The sequence below is a fragment of the Aspergillus fumigatus genome, chromosome 5 (genome assembly GCF_000002655.1).
Source record: "Aspergillus fumigatus Af293 chromosome 5, whole genome shotgun sequence".
NCBI lineage: Eukaryota > Fungi > Ascomycota > Eurotiomycetes > Eurotiales > Aspergillaceae > Aspergillus > Aspergillus fumigatus.
The window spans coordinates 3,723,822-3,749,286 of record NC_007198.1 but is presented as its reverse complement, the minus strand read 5'-3'; the positions used below and the strand labels follow the sequence as shown (position 1 = coordinate 3,749,286).

The 25,465-nt window shown below is 54.2% G+C and overlaps 11 protein-coding genes across 11 annotated transcripts; 6 read left to right on the top strand and 5 right to left on the bottom strand.

Annotated features, from left to right (window-relative positions):
• Window positions 1-95: 95 nt before the first annotated feature.
• Window positions 96-1,916, top strand: AFUA_5G14390 (Zn(II)2Cys6 transcription factor; the record flags this gene model as incomplete). The annotated part of the gene is made up of 1 exon (XM_748125.1): window positions 96-1,916. The coding sequence occupies one exon, from the start codon at window positions 96-98 to the stop codon at window positions 1,914-1,916; it is 1,821 nt and encodes a 606-aa protein (XP_753218.1).
• Window positions 1,917-2,451: 535 nt separating this feature from the next.
• On the bottom strand, window positions 2,452-4,974 carry aguA (alpha-glucuronidase; the record flags this gene model as incomplete). The annotated part of the gene is made up of 1 exon (XM_748126.1): window positions 2,452-4,974. One exon carries the CDS (start codon window positions 4,972-4,974, stop codon window positions 2,452-2,454), a length of 2,523 nt encoding a protein of 840 aa, XP_753219.1.
• Window positions 4,975-5,870: 896 nt separating this feature from the next.
• AFUA_5G14360 (transcription factor domain-containing protein) lies at window positions 5,871-7,987 on the top strand (the record flags this gene model as incomplete). Its single annotated transcript, XM_748127.1, has 6 exons — window positions 5,871-5,984; window positions 6,043-6,421; window positions 6,471-6,766; window positions 6,797-7,246; window positions 7,294-7,529; window positions 7,573-7,987. The coding sequence occupies 6 exons, from the start codon at window positions 5,871-5,873 to the stop codon at window positions 7,985-7,987; spliced, it is 1,890 nt and encodes a 629-aa protein (XP_753220.1).
• A 71-nt stretch (window positions 7,988-8,058) lies between these two features.
• Window positions 8,059-9,568, bottom strand: erg4A (c-24(28) sterol reductase; the record flags this gene model as incomplete). The annotated part of the gene is made up of 3 exons (XM_748128.1): window positions 8,059-8,321; window positions 8,368-8,699; window positions 8,748-9,568. The coding sequence occupies 3 exons, from the start codon at window positions 9,566-9,568 to the stop codon at window positions 8,059-8,061; spliced, it is 1,416 nt and encodes a 471-aa protein (XP_753221.1).
• Window positions 9,569-9,663: 95 nt separating this feature from the next.
• On the top strand, window positions 9,664-9,873 carry AFUA_5G14345 (uncharacterized protein; the record flags this gene model as incomplete). Its single annotated transcript, XM_748129.2, has 1 exon — window positions 9,664-9,873. The coding sequence occupies one exon, from the start codon at window positions 9,664-9,666 to the stop codon at window positions 9,871-9,873; it is 210 nt and encodes a 69-aa protein (XP_753222.2).
• Window positions 9,874-10,406: 533 nt separating this feature from the next.
• Window positions 10,407-11,380, top strand: AFUA_5G14340 (SDR family NAD(P)-dependent oxidoreductase; the record flags this gene model as incomplete). Its single annotated transcript, XM_748130.1, has 4 exons — window positions 10,407-10,829; window positions 10,856-10,984; window positions 11,094-11,146; window positions 11,191-11,380. The coding sequence occupies 4 exons, from the start codon at window positions 10,407-10,409 to the stop codon at window positions 11,378-11,380; spliced, it is 795 nt and encodes a 264-aa protein (XP_753223.1).
• Window positions 11,381-11,433: 53 nt separating this feature from the next.
• On the bottom strand, window positions 11,434-13,055 carry AFUA_5G14330 (alkene reductase; the record flags this gene model as incomplete). Its single annotated transcript, XM_748131.2, has 3 exons — window positions 12,510-13,055; window positions 11,824-12,459; window positions 11,434-11,769 (listed from the first exon to the last, which is right to left on the bottom strand). The coding sequence occupies exons 1-3, from the start codon at window positions 12,765-12,767 to the stop codon at window positions 11,434-11,436; spliced, it is 1,230 nt and encodes a 409-aa protein (XP_753224.1). The 5' UTR covers window positions 12,768-13,055.
• Window positions 13,056-13,407: 352 nt separating this feature from the next.
• Window positions 13,408-16,063, top strand: AFUA_5G14320 (uncharacterized protein). Its single transcript, XM_077804900.1, has 4 exons — window positions 13,408-14,748; window positions 14,799-14,911; window positions 14,956-15,499; window positions 15,554-16,063. Exons 2-4 carry the CDS (start codon window positions 14,884-14,886, stop codon window positions 15,927-15,929), a joined length of 948 nt encoding a protein of 315 aa, XP_077661036.1. The 5' UTR covers window positions 13,408-14,748; window positions 14,799-14,883; the 3' UTR covers window positions 15,930-16,063.
• A 107-nt stretch (window positions 16,064-16,170) lies between these two features.
• Window positions 16,171-17,379, top strand: AFUA_5G14315 (uncharacterized protein; the record flags this gene model as incomplete). Its single annotated transcript, XM_001481470.2, has 1 exon — window positions 16,171-17,379. The coding sequence occupies exon 1, from the start codon at window positions 16,267-16,269 to the stop codon at window positions 17,377-17,379; it is 1,113 nt and encodes a 370-aa protein (XP_001481520.1). The 5' UTR covers window positions 16,171-16,266.
• Window positions 17,380-17,428: 49 nt separating this feature from the next.
• Window positions 17,429-18,625, bottom strand: AFUA_5G14310 (short chain dehydrogenase/reductase family protein; the record flags this gene model as incomplete). The annotated part of the gene is made up of 4 exons (XM_748133.1): window positions 17,429-17,752; window positions 17,794-18,168; window positions 18,263-18,473; window positions 18,528-18,625. 4 exons carry the CDS (start codon window positions 18,623-18,625, stop codon window positions 17,429-17,431), a joined length of 1,008 nt encoding a protein of 335 aa, XP_753226.1.
• A 619-nt stretch (window positions 18,626-19,244) lies between these two features.
• Window positions 19,245-21,270, bottom strand: tpsD (trehalose-6-phosphate synthase; the record flags this gene model as incomplete). The annotated part of the gene is made up of 6 exons (XM_748134.3): window positions 21,080-21,270; window positions 20,582-20,997; window positions 20,162-20,531; window positions 19,738-20,111; window positions 19,343-19,685; window positions 19,245-19,296 (listed from the first exon to the last, which is right to left on the bottom strand). Exons 2-6 carry the CDS (start codon window positions 20,871-20,873, stop codon window positions 19,245-19,247), a joined length of 1,431 nt encoding a protein of 476 aa, XP_753227.2. The 5' UTR covers window positions 20,874-20,997; window positions 21,080-21,270.
• Between the last annotated feature and the right edge of the window lie 4,195 nt (window positions 21,271-25,465).

The following is a 25,465-nucleotide window of genomic DNA, read 5'->3' as shown; positions in this document are numbered from 1 at the left end:
TCGTTCATGCCTCGTCGGCGCTGCCACCGGTTATTTTACTTATGCATTAGATATGGTACGGTACCTCTGATACCAGGGGATGCAGATAGCTCGAGATGAGCGACAGAAGAAGGAGAACAGCTTCTCCACTCGGCACCGCTCTGCGTCCCTCTCCTCTGGCGTGCACCGAGTGCCGCAAACACCACGTCAAATGCGACGCCAAAAAGCCGGCGTGTTCCCGGTGCTTGGATGCCCGTCTGCCCTGCAACTATCTCCCGTCGCGAAGGGGCGGTAGACGCAAACCCCGTAGCAGCCTGCTTCCGCCTCTGCAGGGAGTAACCCCCGACTTCCCAGGCATGGCGTATCAGACTCCGCTGTCCGAAACAGCGGGCGGGAATCCAACCACCGGCCCATCCAGTTCCCCCGTGACGGGCAAAGAGGCCTCATCGGTCGCCTCAAGGAACTCGCCGCAGAATGCACCGCTTGTGGTACCAGATTCGCGGTTCGTACGTCTTTACTATGAGCATTTCCACAATGCGCATCCGATTCTGGTTCCCGCCTCCTCGTACGAGGAGCGGAATTATCCCAGTTTCCTCCAGCATGTGGTGCGGTTCATCGGAAGCCATTACTCGCTGCAGGTCTCTGGCGACTCGTTCAAGGACGCGACGATGCTGCAACTGAGCCACTCAGGCGAGCGGACGCCCTGCATGGTGCAGGCTTTGCTGTTGTATTCGATCTTCCTGTGTGCGCGAAGTGAGTGCAGCGAGGCGGAGAAAACGTTCTCCCAAGCAACCGATATCGCCCTGGAACTGGGAATGTTCCGTCGAGATTTTGCAACGACGTTCTCCAACGGGAATGAGACCGAAGCGGAGAGTTTACGGCGGACCTGGTGGGAGCTGTTCATTGTCGACGTGTTCATGGCAGCACGACCACCAAAGGTCGTCCTTCGCTGCGGGAATGTCCCCTACGACGTCCCTCTCCCGTGCGAGGAGTATGTCTACGCCAATCGAAAGGAGATCCCACCCCCAGCGACCTTTACGGCCTTTAAGATGCGCGTATTTCTAGAGGAAGACGGAGACGCTCGTTTCTCGCGATATTCATCGTTCAGTTATCGCATCGAAGCAGCCCTCATCCTGGCTCGCGTGCTTGTGTTGAACAGTCTGCCGGAGACGCACCGCGATCATCTGCAGGCCGTGGAGAATGCGCTCATCAGCTGGACAAACCACCTGCCAACGCACAAGGTCGACATTGTCGATATGTACGGCAACGTCGACGAGATGCTTTTCCAGGCCCACACGACCATTCAGTACGCCGCCATGCTGCTCCACCTTCCACGCAGCAATTTGCGCCCCGAGTTCCCCGATCTCCACGTTCCCATCTGCCCGACCACTCCTCTGCGTCTATCACCATCATGCACCCGACACGTCCATGATGTGAAAGCAACAGAAGCCTCGAAGCAACTCTCTAATCTCCTATCCATGCGCCCGAGCGCACAGGGATACAGCCCGCTGATCGTGTCCCCGCTCGTCCTCTGCGGCATGGTCCAGCTGGCAACCAGCCGCATCCACTCGCCAGAGTGTCTAGACCATCACTGCAACCGCGTGGTGCTCGTGCTGGGATGCTTAAAGATCCTCAGCTCGAGCTGGCCTCTTGCGCGCCAGGCCCAGCAGCATCTTCGACGTGCAGCGGCCGACTCGTTTACCTCCTGGATTGAATCGCAGCATCCCCAGGGAGCGGCCGGTCTGGCTCCTGCATCGAGGAATGATGCTTACAAGGAATCCTCAGCCGATCAGACCACCTGGTACAGTACAGGCGGTCAGGGGATGAACGGGGACGTCCAGTCTCTTTTCTCGCCAGGCATGCTCTCGGCGTATATCGATCCCACGTGCAGTGACCCCTTGTTGCTGAATACAATGTCGGAGTTTGATATGACATGATGTCATTGGCGCGTGCTCAGCTGTCGGCATTTAGACCCTCGAGAGCATGTAGATGCATCACCATAGTCTTGTTATTTCGACGCGTGTACATGAAGGCCAGCGTGTTTAGTGGTTGTCAAGAGGGAATTTCTAGTGCTTCAGACAGCATCCCGCGCCAGCACATGCCTTCCGTCGACTTTCATCTGCTGTCGCTGTGCGTACCTCCTATATCATTTGTTGGATTAAGGCGCGGTAGCATACTGTGGCATCAAGCATCAAGCATGAAATCTCCGGCGTCCAGCACACGACAAGTGTTCAATCCAATCAGGTGGCATGCGCAGGCTCTACATACCATCCACCGTGGTAGATACCATCCCGGTCTTTTAAGTCTACATCTCTCCGAATGCCTATTCATACGCAGACTGTCTCATGAACTCCCTGCTTTAGAATCGTGGCAATGGGACAACCGTTCTGCCTGCCTCGCCACCGGCCTGACGATCAGCTTCATAATATCCACAAAATCAATTGAGTTGCTATCACAATGTATCTAACACGGCTAATCTACAATTCCTGGTGGCAGCACCACCACATAGTCCAGCGGCGCCGGTTCCACTCCATCCGGCTTACCCACAATCTTCAGCCGATCCCCCTTGTGGATCTTCACGTCCCGGAAGGTAATGCGCGTAGCCGAGTGTCCATCCAGATAAATCGAAGGCGTATGGCTCAGCACATCCTCGCTGTTCCCCTGCCATTGTCCCACAACGCGATCATTCAGATACACCGTCCAGTGAGACTTGCCCCCGTACATATCGTAGTAGTTGATGCCCAAATCGTACGTGCCTGTCTTGAAGTCCAGCGTAGCGCTCGCTGTTCCGGTGGTGCCATTTGATGCAGTGACGATAGCAGTGTAGTTGGACGCGGTCTCGAACGGACTAACGGCGTATGGCACGTAGCCATCGAGCTGCATGTCCTCCGCTTCGACACGCCAGGGGTGGTGTCCCACTCGCTGCTTTTCGTCGGCGATCCCCGAGAGATTATGGTAGAAGTTGTTGATGGCGTCACGCCAGACGATCGAATGCCCCGCTTGGTAGATGAGGCGAGTGAGGACGTGCTGGTAGCGCTCTGCATCAATGCGTTCTCTGAGCGACTCCCACTGTGAGACGAAGGTTTGAGCCGTCTCGGCGCCGGTGTAATGCGCATCGTAGAAGTGCTGGATGACGGTTTTGCCGGAGTGCAGACGCTGGGTGTAGTTGACGTGGTGGAACCAGAGCAGCAGGTTGTCGGGTGTGGTCTCGATATTTTCGTACATCGCTGCGACTTCGGCGGGGTACTGGCCCGAGAACTTTGTCCCGTTTTTAACGGTGCGGTCCATTCCGATGGATAGGTGATCCGCGCGTGTCCACTGGCCCCAACCGTTGCCGTCCTGAGAGGCTGGGTTCGGCCCGTAATGTGTGTACAGGATGTCGGTCAGCGTTTGGATGCCGAGGTTGCCCGAGTAGTTCTCGTACGCAGGCCAGGACTCCATGGACATTTGCGTGAGAGTATCGACGATGCGGCGATCCAAGCCAAACGTGAGGCGGATCCAGTCCTGGACGATGTCCTCCGAATCTAGCGTCGGCTCCCAGGCCAGCCGACCATAAGCGTACAGATTCGACATGGCCAGATGACTGCCAAGCCAGGTACTGTTGGTACCGACATTGACAACTGCCGCCCAGCCGCCCAAGGGTCTGTCAAATCGCTGTCCCGAGATGATGTCTCGCACCAGGGAGGGTTTCTGGTCGACACGGAGATCAAACCCCAGGATCGTTTGCCAGAGTGGAGGCAAGTACACCAGATGTGACTGCTGTCCGAGATACTCCTGCGTCACTTGCAACTCGATTGCTGTGTTGGTCTTGTACAGGTTGGCAAACAGGGGCGAGGCGGGCTCGCGGACCTGGAAGTCAATGGGTCCGTACTTGATCTGCACTACCACATTGTCGTCAAATTTGCCATCAAGCGGCTTGAAAAAGTCTACTGCTGCGTTCGCGCGGTCGTTGTACCAATTGTCTTCGCTAATATGGTGGTCGTACACAAAGGCACGGAACATGACCACACCCCCGTACGGCTTGAGGGCGCGTGCAAACATGTTGGCCCCGTCGGCAAGGGTGCGATTATATGTGGTTGGGCCGGGCTGGCCTTCGGAGTTGGCTTTGACCAGATACCCTGCCATATCCGGGATGCGCGCGTACAGCTGATCCGTGACGTTGCCCCACCAAGCGATGACGGAGGAGTCGAAGGGATCGTAGGTGCTGAGATTGCCAAGAGTCGAGGGAGACGCGAAGTTGAGAGAAATGCCGACTCGAATCCCGTAGGGACGGAAGATATCGGCGATTCGAGCCAACCCGTCCATATTCGAGGGCATGAGAAGTGAGGCATTCGCATTGACATTGTTGACGATGATGCCGTTGATGCGTACCGAAGCCAGCAGACGGGCATACTGCTGGACACGAGAGAGGTCCTGACGAATCACGCCATCCTTGAAAAAGATCGAAGGTCCACCGTAGCCTCGCTCGATGCTACCATCCATGTTATCCCACTGGTTGACCCAGCGGATGGGCGCATGCGGACTGGTGGCATACGAGACCTGCGAGAAATTGCCTTGCGCCAGCATCGAAAGGTACTCGTATGCACCGTACAAAGCCCCTCGCTCACTCTGGCCAACAATCAGTACTGACTTTTCCCTGATGCTGAGCCAGAACCCGTCGACGTCGAATTGCGGTACCTGGCGGCCAGCGTTGCAGACCTGCCGATACGCCTCGACCGTGCCGACAATGATCGACGAGTCGGTCGAGCAGCCGGTGGACTTGACGGAAGCATGCTTTCCAAGGATCTGGTGCAGACCATCTTGGAGTTCCTGTCCAGCGACATACACCGGACTCGATCGTGTAGAATTGAGTGTCACAATGTGCGACGGGAGGGCACGCTGGCAGTTTCCATTGCAGGGAACAGATGCATACCGCAGCCAACCATCCAGACCAGTCTCTGCGGCCGCAATGCCGATGGAGGATAAGAGCGCGAATATAGGAATGCCGCTCCACATTTTCACGGCCTTTGCGTAGGATGAACGGCTCAGATGAGCCAGGAGTCAGCGCTGCCTTTAAAGGCTCCTCGTACCCATAGTATCGTGGCGTTAGACAGTCGTCATCCAGCTGCCGCTACTTTTGCTCATTGAAGCCAACTTTTGAATTCAGGCTATACACAAAATGCGGGGGAACGCTGATCTTCAGGAGAATTTGTCTTCCGTTTGGTGACGTAGCGCCATTTGCAGCTCTCTCACCAGAACTCTTCGCTCGTTATGGCGACGAGCCATCAGCTTCTAGCATTTCGATATCTGAACACCAACAATGCAAAACATTGTGTCGACAGTGAAGGAAGCAATGACAAGCAATCAATCCTCTGATGAATGGCGAGTTCGATGTGGACGACGCAAACACGAAGCGGAGATTTCTCCGAACATGATTGATGGATTTAGCCTAATTCTGCAACCTTCATCCATTGACGCATTGGCTTGATCCACAGATACAAGCTCATTTGCTCCATACAGTAAGTGATCGTCGTATCATCGAGCCATCGAGAAGGGATCCTAGGACAAAAGGAGAGAAGAGAAGCTGGGGATGCGCTGATGGATGAGTCAGCAGCCACACCAGAATCCCGAATTTCCTCACGTGTCTCGCTCCATCATTCGTCGCGTTGAATGAGGATCATCCTGCGAGCCAGAATTAATGTGGAATCATCAAGAATCAGATTGTCCTCATGACAGACAGGACCGACCCAGGAGTTCGCAACTCTTTTCGAGCCCGCGCGGTACGTTTCGACCCCACAGGCAGATTAGGATCGCACTAATCTGGACGGACACAGTGCGACAATTGCCGACAGAGAAAGGTAATTGAAATTCCTCCATTGGGCAGAGCAGGACTGATCAGCTTGACAGATCAAATGCAACAAAGCCATTCCATGCTCCAGTTGTGGCGCACTTGGAATCCCATGTCGGGCGAATGGGGTCACTGTGAGCACTCCAGACCCGCCGCAAAGGTCTGCCTCTGGACAATAGTATGAGATACCAAAGCTCCTGGCCAAGTGACGTATTGATGTGTTATTCAGTGAAAAGAAAATCGATGCGCTACAAGAGCAACTAGCAGCCATTCAAAACACTCTGCAGCAGATTGCTCAGTCTCCCTCTCCCCTCCCAATACCTCAATCCACCCATCCTGCCGCTGTGGACGTCCCGGCTACTCCCTCTGCGCCTCTTTTTGAAGGTCAATCATCCTTCAACAACGAGGTCATCATTGCTAGAGATGCAGCTTTCTCCGCTGTTGCAACGTCACAGCCAGGAAGAGTGGATGCCCATGTTTCAGCGGTCTTGTCTTCCCTCAGGAACAGCCTCGACCGGCAGCAGGGATCCTCCACAGTTATCGAGCCGCTTTCGCAGGCGAAGGTTGAACTTTTACCTCAAGAGTTTGTCATTGCTCTGATTAAAAAAGTCAAAGGTATTCAGACTTCTCGCTTGGTTTCCGGTCTGTGTTGACCCAGCTAAAGTGCAACCGCCCTTCTTTTTGACCGTCCATTCATGGAGAGACCTTCGTCAAATTGAGTCATTATGTCATGCGATCTATTTTCCAGTAGATCCTATTCCGGCGGGCTCTCTGACCCTTCTGCATGGCTTGTTATACTACATTATTCGCGACTATCTGCATGAGGAGTGTTCGGATCTTGCACGCTTTGACCTCGCAGCGTACGCCGGGTTCTGCGAGCGTCATTTCTTGGCCGGGCTGAAAAGCTACGAGATGATGTGTGATCCGACACTTCAGAAAGTCCAGGCTCTGCTGATCGGGGTATGTGCTTCGGATTTCGACCGGACGTAGCTAATTCATGTTCAGATCATCAAAGCTCAGGAAGAGTCCGATCTCCAGCTGTGCTGGACCTATCTCGCTTTGGCGTTCAATATGTGTCAAAGCATGGGCCTCCACCGAAGTGCCGCCCTGAAACACGATCCCGTCCCGATCGCTGACGCCAAACGTCATGCCTTCTGGTCGTTGTATACCATTGACAAGAATCTGTCATTGAATCTCGGATTGGCTTCGCATTTCCAGAACCATGACATCGATGCAGAGTTCTTTGCACCATCAGACAACCCGCATTACCGCCCCTGGGACCTGATGACTCTCACCACGATTGACTTTGCAACTCTACAGGGGCGCATCTACGATCGGCTTTACTCGACCTCGGCCACTCAGGCTACTGAGTCGGAAAGGTTGAAGTCAATAGAAGAGCTATCGAGTGACTTGATGCTGGTTCGCGAACGCCTTCTGGGGGTAAGTGTCTCGATCATTGACGATGTACTCTTACCAACCTTGGCCAGATCGATGTGAGCCAAGGTCTCTATGCGGAGTCGCTTCACGGAATGGCGGCCTGCGCGGACTTCATCACGCACTCCGTCATGACTGTCATACTTCGGGCGCAGACGCGGTCCAGCAATGCCATGGCCATCACGTCTCAATGCTACGAGGCGGCGGTGCGGGCGCTGCAGAGTCACCTGGAGTGCTTTACCTATTTTCGCAACCGGAAGACCCATAAGCAAACTGAATATGTCAATTGGTATGTCATTTGCACCCTCACAGAGATCGCACTAATAGGCTAGGATTCTACTGTATCCATCATTCACCCCGTTTGTCATTGTCTTCATACATGCCATCACGACGGCGAGCACATTCGATCTGGCATTGTTGCAGGATACTGTTCAGTCCTTGCAACTATTCAAGGGCCTCTCCCGTGGCTCGGACCGTCTCTACACAATCTGTGCGGCTTTTTCCAGGACGGCTCAGATCCTCGTAGACTCGGAAGAAACGCTGGAAGGCCTCACACAACACCGGGACGGATCGCTTGTCATGCCGGCTCTAGATAGCAACATCGCTTTGCCCAACGTGGACTGGCCGGAAAATGTGTTTGACTCGCATATGAACAGCACTGACATCTCCATGTTCCTCAATGATTTTATCGGGACACATCGTTCAGTGATGGATATTTTGAACTCTGACTACCTGAATGAGACTTGACTGCAGCTATCTGTCTATCATACAACTCAATGGTGCTCCTTCCAGTCTACAAGGTGTTTTCAAATGACGTACTAATCTGTCAGCTTATCCTTGTGAGGCAGATCAGCGAAACTTACTGGAATAAAGAGATAAGGGACCCGACGCTCATATTCCATCCAAGCCTCGCCGTATCGCTCCCGGCAGCGGTTGATATCTCGTCTCGCGCGATGGATGATCATGACTGTGAAAAAGCAAGGATAGAACCAGGGAAACGGCGAGTTGAACCCGGTAATGAGGCCCCAGGAAATAGCGAAGAACACGTCACATGTATAATGCACCTTGCGCGCCATGCCAACTACCCTCGTCAGCTGCGTAACCTGCCCCCGGAGATAATGACTTACACCATCCGCTGCATAGGATTGAATCGCCGGTCTTTGTCGGGATGGACTGAGGATTCTCGATGTACTTCCAGGGTAGCTGGGGGAACGTCTTGCGGTCAACGGTGACGCCCCGTTCCTGGGCGCGGAAATAATTTTTCTGGCTGTTGCAGGTATCCCAGACCCAATACATGAACAAGTACGCAACGGCCCACACGGCCAGAACCCAGGGGTTCCAGTGGTAAGTGGAGGGGTCATGGTATGCCAAATACAGCGTGCAGTGGCAGTAGCTCATGGGGACTCCGGCCAAATTCCAGAAGATGAGCATGAATCCCCACTTTTCATAGTACATGTCCCTGTCGGAAAGTCAGCACTCTATGGCTTCACGAGGAAAGCAAACGAACCAGCTGGTGATGATCAGCTCCTCGCCCTTGGCGCAGGCGTTGGCATACAGGAAATGGGCCATGAGCAGGAAGAGCACCTCCCCAGCAACCAAGCCATACTCTTCCAATTGCTTCAGGGCTGTTCCCAACGTCAACAGGAACAGGATGAACCACGGAATGCGGACCTCGAAGAACATCTTGAAATCCAACCACCCGAACAGCCGCGGGTTGAGCTCCGCACCCATGAAGAAGTCATAGACATGCGATCCTGTCATGCGGTGCTCCACTCCCCGCACCAGAGCAGAAATGTACGCCACGATCGATACGAAGATTCCCGAACAGATTGCGACAGACATGAGGGGTCCGAACTCGTCGATGAGGGTGTACAGCTTTAATACACCGGTGAAGTGCAGTATCAACGCGGCGGCAATAGTGAGATACCACGACGACACGGCGGAGCAGTAATACGGCAACTGCTTCCCACCAAGATGGGGTAACCGCTTTCCCTTGCCGTATACGCCCGGGAGGTACAGGTACCCGGCGCCTTCGAGGATGAGAAAGGTCCAGTAGATCGTCCACGCTTTCCGGGTAGGATAGGCATGGGTGTATGCGAGGCTGACGAGGTGAGAGAGGAAGTCTGCCCAGGATTGTCCGTCCTCAGGGGTGGGAAGGAGGCCATCGTAGAGGACTGCACCGATGTACATGTAGTACATCAGCAGCGGGAAGCCGATCATGATCAGGGTCACGCCGGGGGCACCGCCGAACTCGAATTCAATTTTGGTATCAGATGAGGAGGCATTATCGAGGCGTTTCTGGTCTTTTGCTGCCATTTTGCTCTTCATGGTCTGTTGTACTCCGAAGTCAATTGCCTGCTCACCGAGTCGGAGTGTCGAGCACTTACCATTTTTCCTTCTCAACCATTGAAACTCTTGATCAAATGCTCCACGAAGCAAGACTTCGCTTATATCCTCTTGCAAAACGCGACCCCAAGATATTTGCTATTAAACCAGGACTTCATTCAAATGGGCCCGTCGATGGCCCCGTCACCACGGATCCCGCGGAGAGCGCGGCGAACGCGGCGACCACGGTTCATCTTCTACGTTGCAGTGGAACCATAGCAATTAAGGACATAAAGAGTATTAACTAGATCCGGCCTGATATGCAGATATGCATTAGAAATTTAATCGGTTGTGCAGTCTCGTTCTCTCTTGTGCGCTCAGTCGTGCAAGTTTCAGCCTGTTTGTGGACAATATATATCTAGTGGAGTCTAACACACCAAATCAGGTTGTGCTTACAACTATTGCTTTTATGACACAATCATTCACATAGTCTAATATCTATAACTATATTACAAGCCTTGGTATTGTCTATTACAGCTCCAAGAGTGATGCTGCTGCTGTTGTACACTTATGATGACACCCAAACAATGGCACCTTCGTGATAACCCAAGAACATCAACCACCTCAACCAGATACGCAATAACAAGGAACGGTGAGGAAATAAGGTACCTTTACCGAGGCCAAAATAGACACCAGCTGACCAGAAACCAGCAAAAGCGTAGCACAAAGCCCATAAGGTAATCAGGCAACATCCCGGTCCGTTTACCCCGCCTCAGCCCTCTTTGAATAGCCCCTGATCTCCCTCCGTCCGGGACTCAGCATCTAGCAAATGCACAGAACCATGGCGTCCCAAGTGCAAGGAACCGCCTTCATCACTGGCGCCGCATCAGGCATCGGCAAAGCCACCGCACACGTCCTCGCAAAGAACGGAATCAGCGCAGTAGCCCTGGTAGACGTCAACCGCGCACTCCTCGAGGAGACGAAAAGCGAACTACTGTCTGAACATCCGCGGCTCCGGGTTGCGGTTCACCAAGTGGACGTCACGGATGAGGCCTCCGTCGAGAATGCTGTCCGCAAGACGGCTGAGGAATTCGGACAGGTTGATATCGGGGTGAATGCTGCGGGGATCGGTGGCAAGCCTGGTCCCTCGCACGAGATGGAGCTATCGGAGTGGCAGCGGGTGATTGACATTAACCAGACGGGGGTGTGGATGTGTCAGCGGGCGTTGATCCGGCAGATGTTGAAGCAGGAGTATGTGTTGCCTGTGATTTGTGGTATGCTTGCGCTGAGGATGTAGGTCTCGAGGAGCGCGCGAAGGACGCGGCACGATTGTCAATGTCGCATCGATGTATGGGGTTCGGGCGCCTCCGGCCGAAATTGCGGTTGCGCCTTATGTGGCTGCGAAGCATGGTGCGTTTCGTTAGACCCTGCTGGTCTGGAGTATGCTGACGTGTCGGATAGGGGTTGTGGGGATGACCAAGATGGTAAGCGAAGCCAATGTGTGTGATGAGACGAGCTGACGAAGTAGGACGCCAAATCGTATGCCAGAGAGGGCATTCGCATCAACGCCATATGTCCTGGGTATGCAAGTCCCTATAGATACCAGTACTCGACTAACGGTGCAGATGGGTGGACACGCCTATGATACATCGGTCGATCGAGAGCGGCACTCTTGACTCGCAATTTGCGATGATTCCTCTGGGCCGTCCTGCAGTGGCGGACGAGATTGCCCATGCGATTCTATTTCTCGCTTCGCCCATGAGCAGCTACATGTGTGGAGAAGCAATGGTGGTAGATGGAGGGTTGTCAGCATAATGTGCTCGTCGGTGATCAGTCTTTATCAATCGCTATATACATCTATGAACATGTTAAGAGGAAGCAGTAGCCGGGGGATAATCCACGTAGCATTTCGCATTATCCTCAAACGGGCCATAGAAGCGCGAACGATCGTACGGCGTAAACGGGATGCCCTTCCTCAACCGCTCGACCAGATCGGGGTTGCTGGTGAAGTAGCGTCCGTACAGCAGCGCGTCGTACCGACCTTCTTCCAGCACGCCCCACGAATTGCTCTGGTCCCAGCCTCCGGCCGAGAAGAAGGGAGTAGTTCCAAAAATCTTGCGGAAGCTGCTCAGATCAACGTCGGACAGTCCCCAACTGCGGAGGAAGTTGTCCTTTTCCTCGTAGCTGAAGATTTGCTCATAGCGCTGGACAGGTTAGAGCTGTGGCAACCAGGGGTTGTAGTTGTAGGGAAAACTCACCGGTTCAATGAAACTGACATACGACAGATTGGGATGCGCCTTCTTCAGCGATTCGCAGAGGAACGTCCAGGTCTCCACTCGCTGCTCGCCGCGCGCCTGGTTGAACAGTCCAAAGGGCGAGAGACGGATAGCCAGATTGTCCTCGCCCACGGTGGCCGCCAACTCATCCATCAGCTCCAGGACAAACCGGCAGCGCTTCTCCGGCGAGCCACCGTACTCATCCGTGCGCTTGTTGACGTTGGAGCTCAGAAACTGCTCGGGTAGATAGCCATTGCCCGCGTGCAGCTCGACACCGTCGAAGCCAATCTCCATGGCGGTCTTGGCCGCATTGCAGTAATCGCGGATGGTCTGCTTCAGATGCGGGATGGTGAGCTCGATGGGCGGATGGTCCGCGTACCGCACCGGCTCGGTGGATCCCACAGGAGGGTGAGAGTAGCATTCTGTCGGGGAGTCCCAGACTGTGGCGGAGGCTGAGACCGCCGGCGAGCCTGTCATCTGCGGGATGGTGGCACGACCTGCGTGCCACAGCTGGCAGTAGATGTAGCCACCTTGTTCGTGCACGGCGTCGACGACCCGCTTCCAGCCGGCGGCCTGCTCAGGGGTCCAAAGGCCGGGGACACCAGGCATGCCATTGCTCTGTGGTCAGGGGGTTAGCCGTGTTCAGAACAAGATCAAAAGGTACCAACCTCCAACGACGGCGGAACACCCTCGGAGATGATCAATCCGCCTGGGGTGGCGCGCTGGCGATAGTACTGGACCATGAGATCGCCGGGATACCAGATACGGTTGGGCTGCTCTGGGGTGCTGGTGGGATTGAGCGGAACGCCCCGGTTGCGCGTCATGGGAGCATGGACCACCCGATGCGAAAGGCGAATCCTGCCGTTTGCGATCTCCAGTGGCTGGAAGAGCATCGACTCCTCGCCGTCGAGCTTGCGGATGGTCATCTTGGCGGTGCTGCTGCTCTGGTCGGGCCACCTAAACCGTAACTACGGGGTGATAAACAGTGACTCTGCGGTGGATGGACAGCTGGACGATGTGTGGCTCTCTACCAAGGAAGACGAACCATGGAATGATCGAACACGGAAGTTTGAAGCATTGTTTACAGGATTGATAATAGGATCTAAGGTGGACATGAAACGGAGGACATGGCGGCCAGAACTCGGGAGCAGCATGGAGTCGCTCTCTGCCGCTCCTCGGTTCCCCTGACACCTAGACCATCCTGATGAACTAATAATGGATTCCTCGATGAGTTTTAGGCTGGAAATCGCGCCAATCGACAGCAAGCCAGGAAATAGCGGATGGTCCAACCATGCTCCGAATAGCGCTAGGGATGGGACGGATGGGCACCAGGTGGGCTTGCCTCGGTCTCTCCACCCTTGGCTCCGCAGCCATTTTTAAATCCTCTGCTGACACCACAGGGAGACCAATCGTTTGGTAAATACCGATTTCAGGTCAGTCAATTGGGGTTGGCGTTGCAAAACCCGTACTCCGTAGACTGCCTGGCTCACTGGACGGAGATGCAGTTCTGTATACGTGTCATCTCCGTCCGGTTTGATAACCAACATACGAGCACGTTCCAAATGACGATCAATATGGGCTATTCGACTAGTCCCTGGTGTGACAATAGAAGGAAATTAATTCCTTTCCGGTTCGTCACTTGCGGTGGAAGCGAGAAGAGCAGGCTACAGCAGCCGTCAAACTTTGCTCCCAACTATCCGCAGCCGAATATCCCAATCGGACGAGCCATTCGTCTTGGGAACGGGGCTAATTGGACATGAACCAATGACTTCACCCGGAAAAGCTCTGGGTGTCCATCTCTTCTTGCCGCGGGCTCGGCGCTATCTCGTATTACTCTGCGAACTAGCCCCGAATAGCGTCGACTAAGAAGATAGTTCAGTCCACCAAAGACTATCGCGCCTGTCTTGTATTCTTCCCTCGGATGTCCATTGTCCAATTCGCTCCGTGGCTCAGTCCCAGCCCACCGGAGCTAATTATGTAGCATTCAAGACGGCTTGAATCCCTCATGTCCAAGGGTTTTAAACACGAGATGGTGACACCCCTGCAGATCATGGCAAAATTTCCGCACTGCGGCTTGGGCATTGCTTGTCACCTCAGCGCGTTCAATTTGATTGATTGGAGTTCCTGGTGTCTATTACTAATAGAATCTACCGTAGGATCGTTCAGGGCCGTCCGCGGTAGTAGAGGAGCAGTGAGACATGTATCCGTATTCCGTAGAGATCGAGTGACTGTCTCAGATATGCCGAACTCTGAAGAGATGCCGTGATGCACCGGGATAGAGCTTGGCCAGATGCTCATCGCGTCTCTGTCTGTGCCAATACTCCGTACGCTGCAGGTGCGCCTCATGGCGCTGGAACAGTGGTCTGATGGGCCATTCCCTCCCACGATCGATCTGGCTCGAACGAACGAACGTGACGCCGCCATGTCATTTTCCCCCCCGTCCGATGCTCTCCAGAATGGCCCGAGTCTAGCCTATCACATGCTTCCCTCGTAGGAAACTTTTGGTGAAAATCTTGAACGGCTACATAGTGGACTCCGATGGGATCGGCAGCAGCAGGAACCAGGCTTCAATTAAACAATCTCGACTACGTAGATTGAGCGGAACATTCGGGCTAGTATGCACTACCCATATACATAGCTGGGACCACCCAGACAAGCCTCCTGTACCTGAGTCCCTTTCCGGCCTGTTGGATTTCGCGTCGGGATTCTCATTTCGTCCTCCTGCCCTCTGCGTCATGCCCACTTAAACGGACATGATGAGTGCAGACGCCGTCCACCAGCCTGTGGATGTCCTGCACACGGTCAACCTGGTGACACAATGTCTGTGTATACCCATCGTCACCATTTTCGTGGCCATGCGGCTGTCTGTCCGCTTATGGTTCCGCCAGTTTTCAGTCCTTGAAGACGGTACGTGCTGGCCGATTGTGCTCAACCGAAGAAAGGCTAACCCGCGGTAGGGTCATGTCTCATCGCATGGGGAAGTTGCTTGGCTGTCTGCCATGGAGCCATTGAGACCTTCTAACATGATGCTAGGCACTGTTCATGGGATACTGCGCCATCGCCATCATCAGTAGGCCACCCGTTGTATCGTCTCGACCCTTCTAACCGTGATAGTCGGCCAACATGGCGGTGGATACCATCAATCGGACATTCACGACTCGGCCATGATCATTGCCTACTACAAATTCTGCTACATCGCCACCGTCCTGTACTGTCCCATGGCGCTCTTCGTCAAAATCGCCCTCCTCTCCATCATCATCCGCATTTTCGCCCCGTACCGACGAAAGATCATCTTCATCTACGTCCTCCTTGGCTGCCTGTGCATCTACTACATTATCGCCGAGATCGTCAAGATCCGCATGTGCGATCCCATTCCGTCCTACTGGGAGGGCACACCCGGACGGCGCTGTCTCGACCAGAGCGCCGCTCTGCTCGCCGATTCGGTCATCAGCGTCGTCAGCGACTTGATCATCCTCCTCCTTCCGCTGCCCTTGACATGGTCGCTGCAGATGTCGCGCAACAAGAAACTCCGCGTGATAGGGATTCTGTCGGCGGGTGGCCTGGCCACGGCGTTTAGTATCTACCGGTTGATTCTCGTGGTGCGCGACGGTAACACAACGGACATGACCATCTTCTTCATCTGCATCATTATGTCTGGGTATGCCGCCCTTGTCCGTGTTTCTGTTTTAGTGATCGGCTCTGACTGTGGCAGAAACGCCGAAGGAGGCGTCGGCCTCATCTGCGCCTGTCTACCGAGCGTCAACCTCCTCATCAATCGAGCACGCAAGACCGGCTACAGCTCTAACCGATACGCCGAGCAGGAGTCGTCCGTGCAACTGGGTCCTGTGAGATCGGCAGCCAAGAAGCGGCTCTCCAGGGGGCTTTCGAAGTCCGACACCTACGTGGATCCGACCGAGTTTGGCAACGACCAGAGCCATTTGATCTCGCACGCGGGTGCCGTCGACGGCGAGTCGCGCGATGCAGCGCTTGGGATCCACAAGACGGTCGATGTGTCGCAGACTGTTGAGGTATTGGATGGGAATCGCCGTCATAGCGGGAGTGACAATAGCCATCCGTCTCGCTATTGATCGCGATTGATGTTCTGTTTATCTACCTGGGTGGATTTGCGACGGCGCTGTTTCTTTGTAGATTAAACGGGCATAGGCACCATGTAAACATGTGAAACATGTCAAACGTTAATTCTACTTTATTCCCTGTCCAATCAATTCATCCAGGCGTTGTACAAGGCGATTGTCCGGCTGATTTCACCATGCCCAGCCACCCAGCCTCGTCTCGGCGGCATGAGGCAACCAGCGATCAATGCTCCTCCATCATCGCATCATCTGCACAACGCACCAGTAGACATCGATGGATGCTTGACATCTTCCTCACTCAAATGTGCCACTTGTGTTCTGGCCAAAGAACATGTCGATGGCGGAAGTGGAAAAGGTACGAGGCCGCACTCGCAAGAACGGCGCATACTCACACGGACAGGCTCAACTCCAACCTCCCTTTTCGCGGTCTCTGCATGATTCCCGAAAGCAAGAGACTGGAGGAAACGGTCCTCGACCGAAAGATGGCAGCGTCACTGAAACCACCGACCGCAGTCCAGATGTGCTGCTGACGCTGCCAACCATCTCGCGCACAGCAAACCACCACGTCTATCTCGTGCAGGACGACATCCAGAGCTTCCTCCACACCGATCTGGACCTTTCACGAGTCAACATCATCCACAATCTGCTTTGGATGGCCGGCCGACCGATGAACGCGCGGCCCCTCCTGCGCCAGAAAATGATGGGCTTCGAGATCATCCCGACCGAGCGTGCAGACCTGCACCTGCTGAAATTCTCCACCAAGCTGCTCGTCAAGCCGCTGCCCGAGTACGTCCTCGACTACGACTTCTGGACCCGCCATCTCTGCTCCTCGCAGACGCTGCATGAATCCGCAACGGGGCTCCTCCTCTCGTACCTGTGGCTGATCTGCACCCCGCTGGACCTGCAGCTCGCTCATGACCACCGCCTCATCCCCCACGATGTCACCTGGCCCTGGTGGAAGGCCTTCGTCACCGAGTTCTACGCGCGCGTCGACGTCAACGCCCTCGACACCGTCAACAAGCGCTACCAGTTCGGCGAGCTGCGGCTCGGCCGCATCAACACCATCTACCGCGTGCGGTTCTTTCTGTCGCATTTCATCCGCGGCTATCTGTACGGGTACAACCGGTACGTGGTGTTCTACGAGCGCAACTTTGCCTGGATGTTGATGATTTTTGCCGTTTTCTCGCTGGTGTTGTCCGCGATGCAGGTGGCGGCGGATGTGCCGCGGTTGAATGACAATGCGGCCTTCCAGGATACGACGTATGGGTTTGTGATTCTGTCGATTGTGGTGGTCGCCGTCTTTCTGGGCGTGTTGGGGCTGCTGTTCAGTGGGATTTATGTGTTCAATATGTTTGCAGCGATCTCTCAGTGTCGGCGCGAGAGGAGAAAGAGGGAGAAGCTTGCGCGAGAGCGGAGACGGGGGGAGAGGATACAGCGTGCCTAGTTGATTGCCCTCGAGGCAGGTTCATTGGATGGCCGTCCCTAGATAGCGATCAAGCATTCCAATCCACCACGCCATCCTCCCCAACCTTCTCCTCCAGCAGCCGATGACTCAAATCCCACAGCGCAGCCCCCAGCATCGGATCCGACGCCTGCGCCGACTCCTTCCCCGGCTGTGCCACATCGCTAAAGTAGTACCCATTCCACCCCTTCTCTTCAATCTCGGGACTCGTCGCCGCATACAAGGCACTGAACGAGCCCTGCTCGACGTTGCGGCCCACAGCCAGCATCGCCGTCGTGAGCAGCTTGCCGAGCAACCCGGGGTACGCGTCTTTCCACTGCTGCTGCATCGCCGTGTTGACCTGTCTCGCAGTGAGCTATTAGACCAGACAGGTAGTCTAGAAGGCAAGGAACGCACCGCGCCAGGATGCACCGAAAGCACATAGATATTATCCTTATTCGGCTTGATCACCCTCTCCAACAGCCCATACCTGACTCCGAGGATAATCGCCAGCTTCGTCCGGCCGTAGACCTCCGTCGTCCCAATCTCGGGGTTGTTGATCTCGTCCACCGACCCAAAATGCACCACCTTGGGCGCATTGCGGTGCTGCTCGGACGACTCGAAGACAACCCGCGGCGGCGGCGTCCCCGGCATCTTGGCCGTTTTGCGCAGCAGAGGCCAAAGCTGGTTGACGACGTAGAATTGGCCGAGGAAATTTACCTCGAAGTGTCGGTCCAGCCCGTCGGCAGTCTCGCCGTACTGGTTGACATTGATGCCCGCGGAGAGTATGAGCTGTTTTGCCGTCAGCATTTGGCACAACATATATCATATCTTTCCTTTTTTTTTTTTTTTTTTTTTTTTTTTTTTGGGCTGACAATGCTCGTACCAAATCGAGTCGACTCTCTCTCTCCCGCATCCCAGAAAATACGTCCTTGATTTCGTTCAGATCGCCCATGTCGCAGGGGATCCATTCGATTTTGGCGTCAGCGCCAGCCTCCTCTTTGATCTTGTCGATGGCGGACTGGCCTTGTTCTTCCTTGCGGTTGACCATGATGACGCGCGCGCCGTTGAGCACGAACGCACGGGAGATTTCATATCTGCGCGACTTTAGTCGGAGCATACTGCACAAGAAGGATGGTTTTTTGACTTACCCAATACCCAGGGCTCCGCCGGTCACGAGGGCGACTCGGCCGGTGAGATCGTGGATCTCCTTTCTGGGACCGATGACGGGTTGGAGGACGGATTGCATTCTGTAGAGTATACTATTGATTACAAGGTAGGTAGGTAGGTAGGTAGGTTGTGGAATTGGTAGCTGACGCGAGAGTGGAGTGGTGGTTATATTAGTCGGACTGGCTGAGCGTCATGATGATATCAGAGCACCGCCAAGATCAGATGTCGCTAGAGCAGGATTTCACACAAATGCAATTGTCTCATGTAGGACAATAACTGGTCGATTCTGCAGGATGAGCTCGCGGTGGATATTGCTTGTTTCGTGCCGTGGTCGATGGTTGGTACAGCTACATGGACGTATGGCATGAATGACGTCTCAACTACTGAATAGTATACAAATCCTCTATCTGGGCGCCTTTCAGGTCTGTGCACCATTACTTTCTTTTGATTGCTAGTCAATGTGTACAATGTTTGAGGGGATGTAGTGGACGATGTTCGGCAGTATCCAGTTCTACCCCTTGCAAGGATTGCTGATACGCGTCACCGTGTACCGTCCATTAAAGTAATATATGAACTATCAGTGGAGATCAGTGGAAGGGAATAGCAAGTGTCCTGCTTGAAGTTCACGTCGAAGGAGGTAACGAGATACCATGTCAAGTCATAACTCGTAAGACATTAGAACCAACCCGGAGACCTGTTCAAGATGAATGCTTCGCCAGAGCATCCACAAAGGTCTCGCCCCATTTGGCACTGCTTTTGTCAGCCATGGGCCTCTCCAGCCAGCAGATCGACCTACCTCGTATGAGTCGTGACAAACTCGCGTAGCTCCTGGTGACGCCGCTTCTTCTCCCCGTCGTCCATCGTAACCGCCTGGTGGATGGCATTGGCGAGCTCGCGAGTGCTGGAGGGATGGAAGGTGACACTGCCATGGCCCAGGAAAGAAGCCGCGCCAGCCAGTTCCGAAAGAACCAGCACGCCGTATCGGTTCTCCTGACACGCGACATACTCCGAGGCCACAAGGTTCATACCGTCCCGTCGCGGGGTGATGAGACAGGCTTTGGCGACGCAGTACAGCGCTGTCAGCTCGGGGAAAGAAACGGAGCGGTGGATGTAGATCAGTGGTACGCCCTCGGGGGTGGCTGGATAGTCAGCAAAGAAAAGTGGCCACCAGACAGACGGACAACAACTTACCATAAGTCCCACAGATCTTCCCGACGAGGGTGGAAATCTCGGTCTCGAGTTCCTGATACTCCTTGACGTCCTCGCGGCTGGGAACTGCCACTTGAATCAAGACAACCTTCTTCGCCAGCTCCGGGTTCTCCTGGAGGAACTCCTCGAATCCCTGCAGCTTCTGCACGAGACCCTTGGTGTAGTCCAGTCTGTCCACGCCGGCAATGACAATCTTGTCCCTGTACTGCTCATCCAATTCCTGAATCCGTTTGATGACCGCGTCGTCTCTCAACGCATCGTCAAACTTCTGGGGATCAATGCCCACGACAAAGACACCGACATGAGCACAGTGATCGTCGAATGTGATCCCATTGCTGTCTGTCGCTTGGGCGCCCCTGTTCACTGTCAGCGCAACCCAATCCGGATTGCAAGCGTTGGTACCTACACACACTGTTCGCACGCCTCGGTAAAATTCCGCTTGTACTCTTCCGTATGGAAGCCAATCACGTCGCACGCAAGAACACCCTTGAGCAGTTCCTTCTCGACCGGCAGGGAGCGCCAGAAGTCCCCTGCCGGGAAGGGAGTGTGCAGAGTAAACCCAATCCGACACGTCTTCCCCTGGCTCTTGAGACGCTCACGGAGGAGCGCAGGGAGAAGCAGGAGATGGTAGTCGTGCACCCAGATCAGATCGCCGTCTTGCGCTTGGTTGGCGACCGTATCTGCGAAGATCTCATTGACGCACTGGTAGGCCTTCCAGTAATCCTCGTTGAAGTCGGCACCAGACTGATAATGCAGGATGGGCCAGAGAATAGAATCTAGATCCCATCAGCTCGGGGTCTGCCAAAGTCGGGTTTGGGTAACGGACTCGAGAACCCATTGTAATGCGCATGGCCCAGCTTCTCCTCCAGAAAGATCCCCTTCGCGCCCTTTTCTTCCAGCGCGTCTGCGGCCTTCTTCTGCTCTTCGGGATCCGGGATGTTGATTCCCGGCCAGCCGAACCATTTGAAGGTCGTCGAGTTGGTCAAGCCGGACAGGGCAGTCACCAGTCCGCCGCTGGAGAGGCTGGACTCGAACCCTCCATCGACCTTCTTGAGCGACAGCGGCAGACGGTTGGAGACTATGATCAAGCCGCGCTTGTTCTGTTCTTCAGACGCCATGACTCTGTTGTTGGGTTGTTGTATTGTTGTATAGTTGGATTGGTGACGGCCTGGTTGAATCTACCTGCGCCGGACTTTTACTCTAAAGGCGTGACGTGGAGCCTATATCCACTGCAAGTAAACCCTGTCCTCAGGATGAGCCGTCAGCCAAGCAGGTTCATGAGCTGGACCCTTGGTGGTGAGCCCCCCTGCGGTAAGTGACGTACTCTATCTCTCTCGAGTGCCGGGAATCATCGACAATTCGAAGATTTCGGGCATCAGGAATAACCTGTAAGAATAACCTGTAAGGCTGAGGGATCGCTTGGATGGTACTCGAATCAGATATTGCACAATTGCACAGATGCCGCCAGCTTCCCACGTTGCCTGAAGTGGCAATGGATGGTCCCTTGGATTGTATAACGACCAATATAGTCGAGTGTTCTCATGATTTTAGACCACAGATGATCGGCTGGCACAACCTCATCATGACGGTGACCGACTCCACGGCCCAGCCACAATAGTAGGGCACCCACCAATCCCGTCGTACGGCAACGTGGAATGATAGCCTGCTTGGGAGTCCATCAGGCCATGTCTTACAAACCTAAATAATCTCCGGAGGGTAGCCGATCCGCTCTAAGGTCGGACGGCTAACCCCACTCGTATGGCGCACTGAGAAGACGGAGGATGGAAGAATCATGGGTCTCTACCGGATCTAGGCTGCACGGATAGGGCTAACAGTGAGGAGTCTTCATCGGTTGATAGAGTTTCTCCCTGCCGTGTGCTCTTAGACTACATCCTGCTCGGCATACCGAGAGTCTATTCACTTTGGTTGGATATAATCATCACACTAGGGATCCTGCCGCTCCAAGTTTGGTTGGAAACCTGAAGGACTTGCCCGTTGATCACCCGATGGCAACTGATTGATGTTCTGAGAAGGGATTTGTGGGATTGATGTCATCATCAAGTTTATATTCCACTTTGTTGTCCATAAACACCGGCTGCACGAACGAATAAGCCCGAGTGTGAATGTTTGCTCGCTTGAGCCGCACGGAAAGAGGGTGTCTACTAGAAGGAAGGTATACACTGAAACTATCTCGCAGTTTGAAGACGCCAAGTCAATCCAACCCACACACTATCCAATCACAATGTCATATCAAGGCTCAATGTGTCGCGCTGATAGACCATCTGCGCCCTCAATGGCTACGAGCCACAGGTCTATGTGTTCCGATCCTACAAAAGTAGCCCTGACAAGAGATATCCCGCCAATCTCTGAGCTTGCCAGGGGGCTGGGCAGTACGCTCAGACTCTCGCTGCCGACGAATCACGGTCATGACTTTCTTGTCAGAGACGAGGTGGCGACAAGGCAGACCCCAAACAGAGTTCAGGCTGGATTACAGGCGAGAACAGACGCTTCCCCCGACTTGCCATCATAACCGTCTGGACCACTCATAGCCGTGGAGTGGCAGATGAGGGCAATCACAGCGCTGCTGAGAAGCACAAGCAGCTGTTCGGCTGGGGTCTGGCGAGTCGACAGATTAGTACTGTCAGATGGTTATTAATGAGGCCTGTACTCGTGTTATGCTGATGGTAATGCAACCCATAGAGAGGTATGTGAGTACACATCATAGCCAACTGTCGTCTCTGGAGGAGGAGCCAATGAGTTGTCGGATCGCATGCACCGTGTCGCATTTGTAGAATCCATTTTTTCCGGAACAATCTGTGTCCCAGTGACCCTTGGCTATTACGGTGTATCATTATAGGGGAGGTCTAGAGGCAGATCTTACGAACTTGTGCCCTTCCTAGTCGCCACGTAGTCGAATATATTGCTAACATCATGATGATGATGATGACGATGATGCCGGGAACGAACCCTAAAAGTGTATATCACCAGAATCAATGAGTTGATTCAGCCAGCAGGTCAGTTCTTGGGTCGGAAGCGTCAGTGTCTCCAGATATTCAGCGACAAGTACAGTGCTGCCTTCCCTTCACCTGTTGAACGCGACTCTCACAATGCGAATATTGGAAAGTATCAGGCTAATGAGTGATTACCCGGTCGATCTCTCTTGGACTTAATGTAATGATCCTGGGCGAACGTCGTGTGATATGGGAAGGACGCGCGGAAACCGCCTCACGACAAGACTGCTTTGATATATGTTGACATGTCACAACACTGTTTCGTCTTCCATGGCTCGGTTGGCGCTCCGGAAGGATCCGCCCATGCGCCCATTCGAAGGAGCGCAGTTGACGGTCCATATAATTGCAGTGGGTCGGCCCCTCCCTTGGCAATCCACACCTTAAGGAACCATCGTGATGTGAGGATGCCCAGGCTTTATCCAGACTCGTAGTCTGTCAACATGATTGGCCCTGAACCAGATCATGGCGGTGTTCGGGCTCGGCAACGCCACCGACTGGGCACTATTGGACTAACGGCGACTTGGCGTTGGTGCAATCTGCTCGTCCACATCTCCCCGACGCTGGCGTTCTCATTCGCGGTGATGCCAAGCTGTTGCTGGCGCTATATTGCCCCTTTGGGCATTTTTCTTTCGGACTCTGTGCGCGACCTTGGCATTCATTGTACAGAGTAGAGTCAGATTAGTCCGCGGATTTGCTCCATGGAGATTTCCTCCGCTTGGATGTGCCGGGACTTGCCAAGGGTCCCCCCCCCCCCCCCCAAGCCACGGCATCCCCTTCATTCTTCTTGCTGATCTTCTAGATGAAACATCGGAGGATTCGAGCTGCAGAATGCCCTTCGAAGTGGAGACAGTTGGAGAGCGGTTGTCGAAAAGCAGAGTTCCCCCACGGCCAGTGCAGCGCTGATCCGCTCGCCAGCCCGCGTGTTGAGCAGAACATACACCATAGGCCAACACGAGCTGCATCCCTGCCTTGTCTCAGCCATCGCGGCTGTGGAAAAGTCCAGCATGGGCGTGCTGCATATGGTTGTCCACAAGGTGATTTCACACTCGTCATTAATCCTGCAGGGCTCGTTATCAGAGCCCAACGAAGGACGGGGAATGCCGAAGAATCCATGATAGTGGGCGTCCTTCGGTCCTCTGCTGGAGTAAGCAGTATACTGATATGGAGCGTCCACAAATCACGACCCACCGATAGTGAGATTTATCACCGATATTACGAGATCTTATGCAGCGGGCATAAAGCGAAGCTCCAGTCCTGATATACCGGCCCCCCTAGATTCGTCAGGGTTCCCGGGCAAGACATGATGGTGCAGTGACGAGGATTGAACTTGTATGAGTAAATGTACCATCCGATAAGCATCACGATGCGAAAGTCATTGCGGCCAATGGACCTGTTGTCCAGCCAACATTCCACCCCGAACAGGTCGCTGTTATCTGCTCTCGCGTTTTTCATGATGGGGAGCGATAGTGGTGCGGCTCCAGCGGGTCGCCCTGGGAGTCAGTACTTCGTATATCGTCGTCTTTTCGCATCAACCGAGATAAAACGTGGCAATAAGTATTACTTCCCTTGTTATTGCAGGGGCCGGCGCTGGTTCAGTGGGAGCAGACCGATCTGCTAGCCCAGGCTGCAGACAATCCCAGCAGTTGCTGTCGACATTATCCGGACGTTTTTTCCTGCTGGCCATCAAGGTAGGACGCACCCATCTATATTACTCCGTACCTCTTGTTCACAAGAGGAGTATACCGTACATTTTTCCTTCGGCCTGTGGCACAGACCCTCGCCGAGCTATCGTCATCTTCACTCTTCAGGATTGGCATTCTGAAACACTGAAACACTATGCGTCTTAGAGTATGATCTTACAAGGTTACATCGATCGTTCGGCATGTCAATCTCCCGCGTTGACAGCTAAGCGAAATACGCAAGCGAGCCAGAGACGGCGGAGGATCAGTGGCAGCCTCCTAGAGGCCAAAACTGCGCACGCACGCTGGTAGCTGCTCCTGCGCAAGCAATCTCGACCCTTTTGTAATTCCAGCATTACCCACTCCGGGCTAGAAGGCGCTAAAATTTGAGCTACTGACCTGCGCCGTCCTGCAAGTCTGCCACGGAGACTCGCTATCCTGGAGAATGTCAAGGTCCGCGGGAAATGTCCGGAATCACATCATAATCTGCATCCTTGCTTCCCCCAACGCGCATTGCTAGATCGAAGAGGGCCCTCCTCAATTTGGCCGGACCCGGACTCTTCCCGTCGCCCCTCCTCCTTCCCACCCCCCCCCCCCCCCCCGAGGAAGATCCGTTGGAGTCTGGCGCAGTTTATCCGAAGGCCTCTGGGTTGAATCCTGGTAGGACAGCAAGGGTTCTCATGCACAGCTGGCCGCTCTTCGACTAGAAGCTGATGATAGTCTTGTAATGTCCAATCGCTTTAGAAGGGTCTTTTTCCTACATTGTTGGTGTGTAGAAAAACAGACGAACCTGCCGTATCTGAGATGAAGAGTTGAGTTCCAGCCACAATTCTTGAATCCGAAGCTTGTTCGAGTCAGACCATGAAGAAACGGAGCTCTACAGAATTCGACGGCACCCGTTCGGCTCGCCTTTTGCCGTCTAAGCACTGGCTGGGGCGTGAAGGGTTCGGATCCTTCTGCAGCCACGAGGTTGTGCAACGAATACATGTGGATGTGGAGGTTGATGCCGCTCACCCGCTG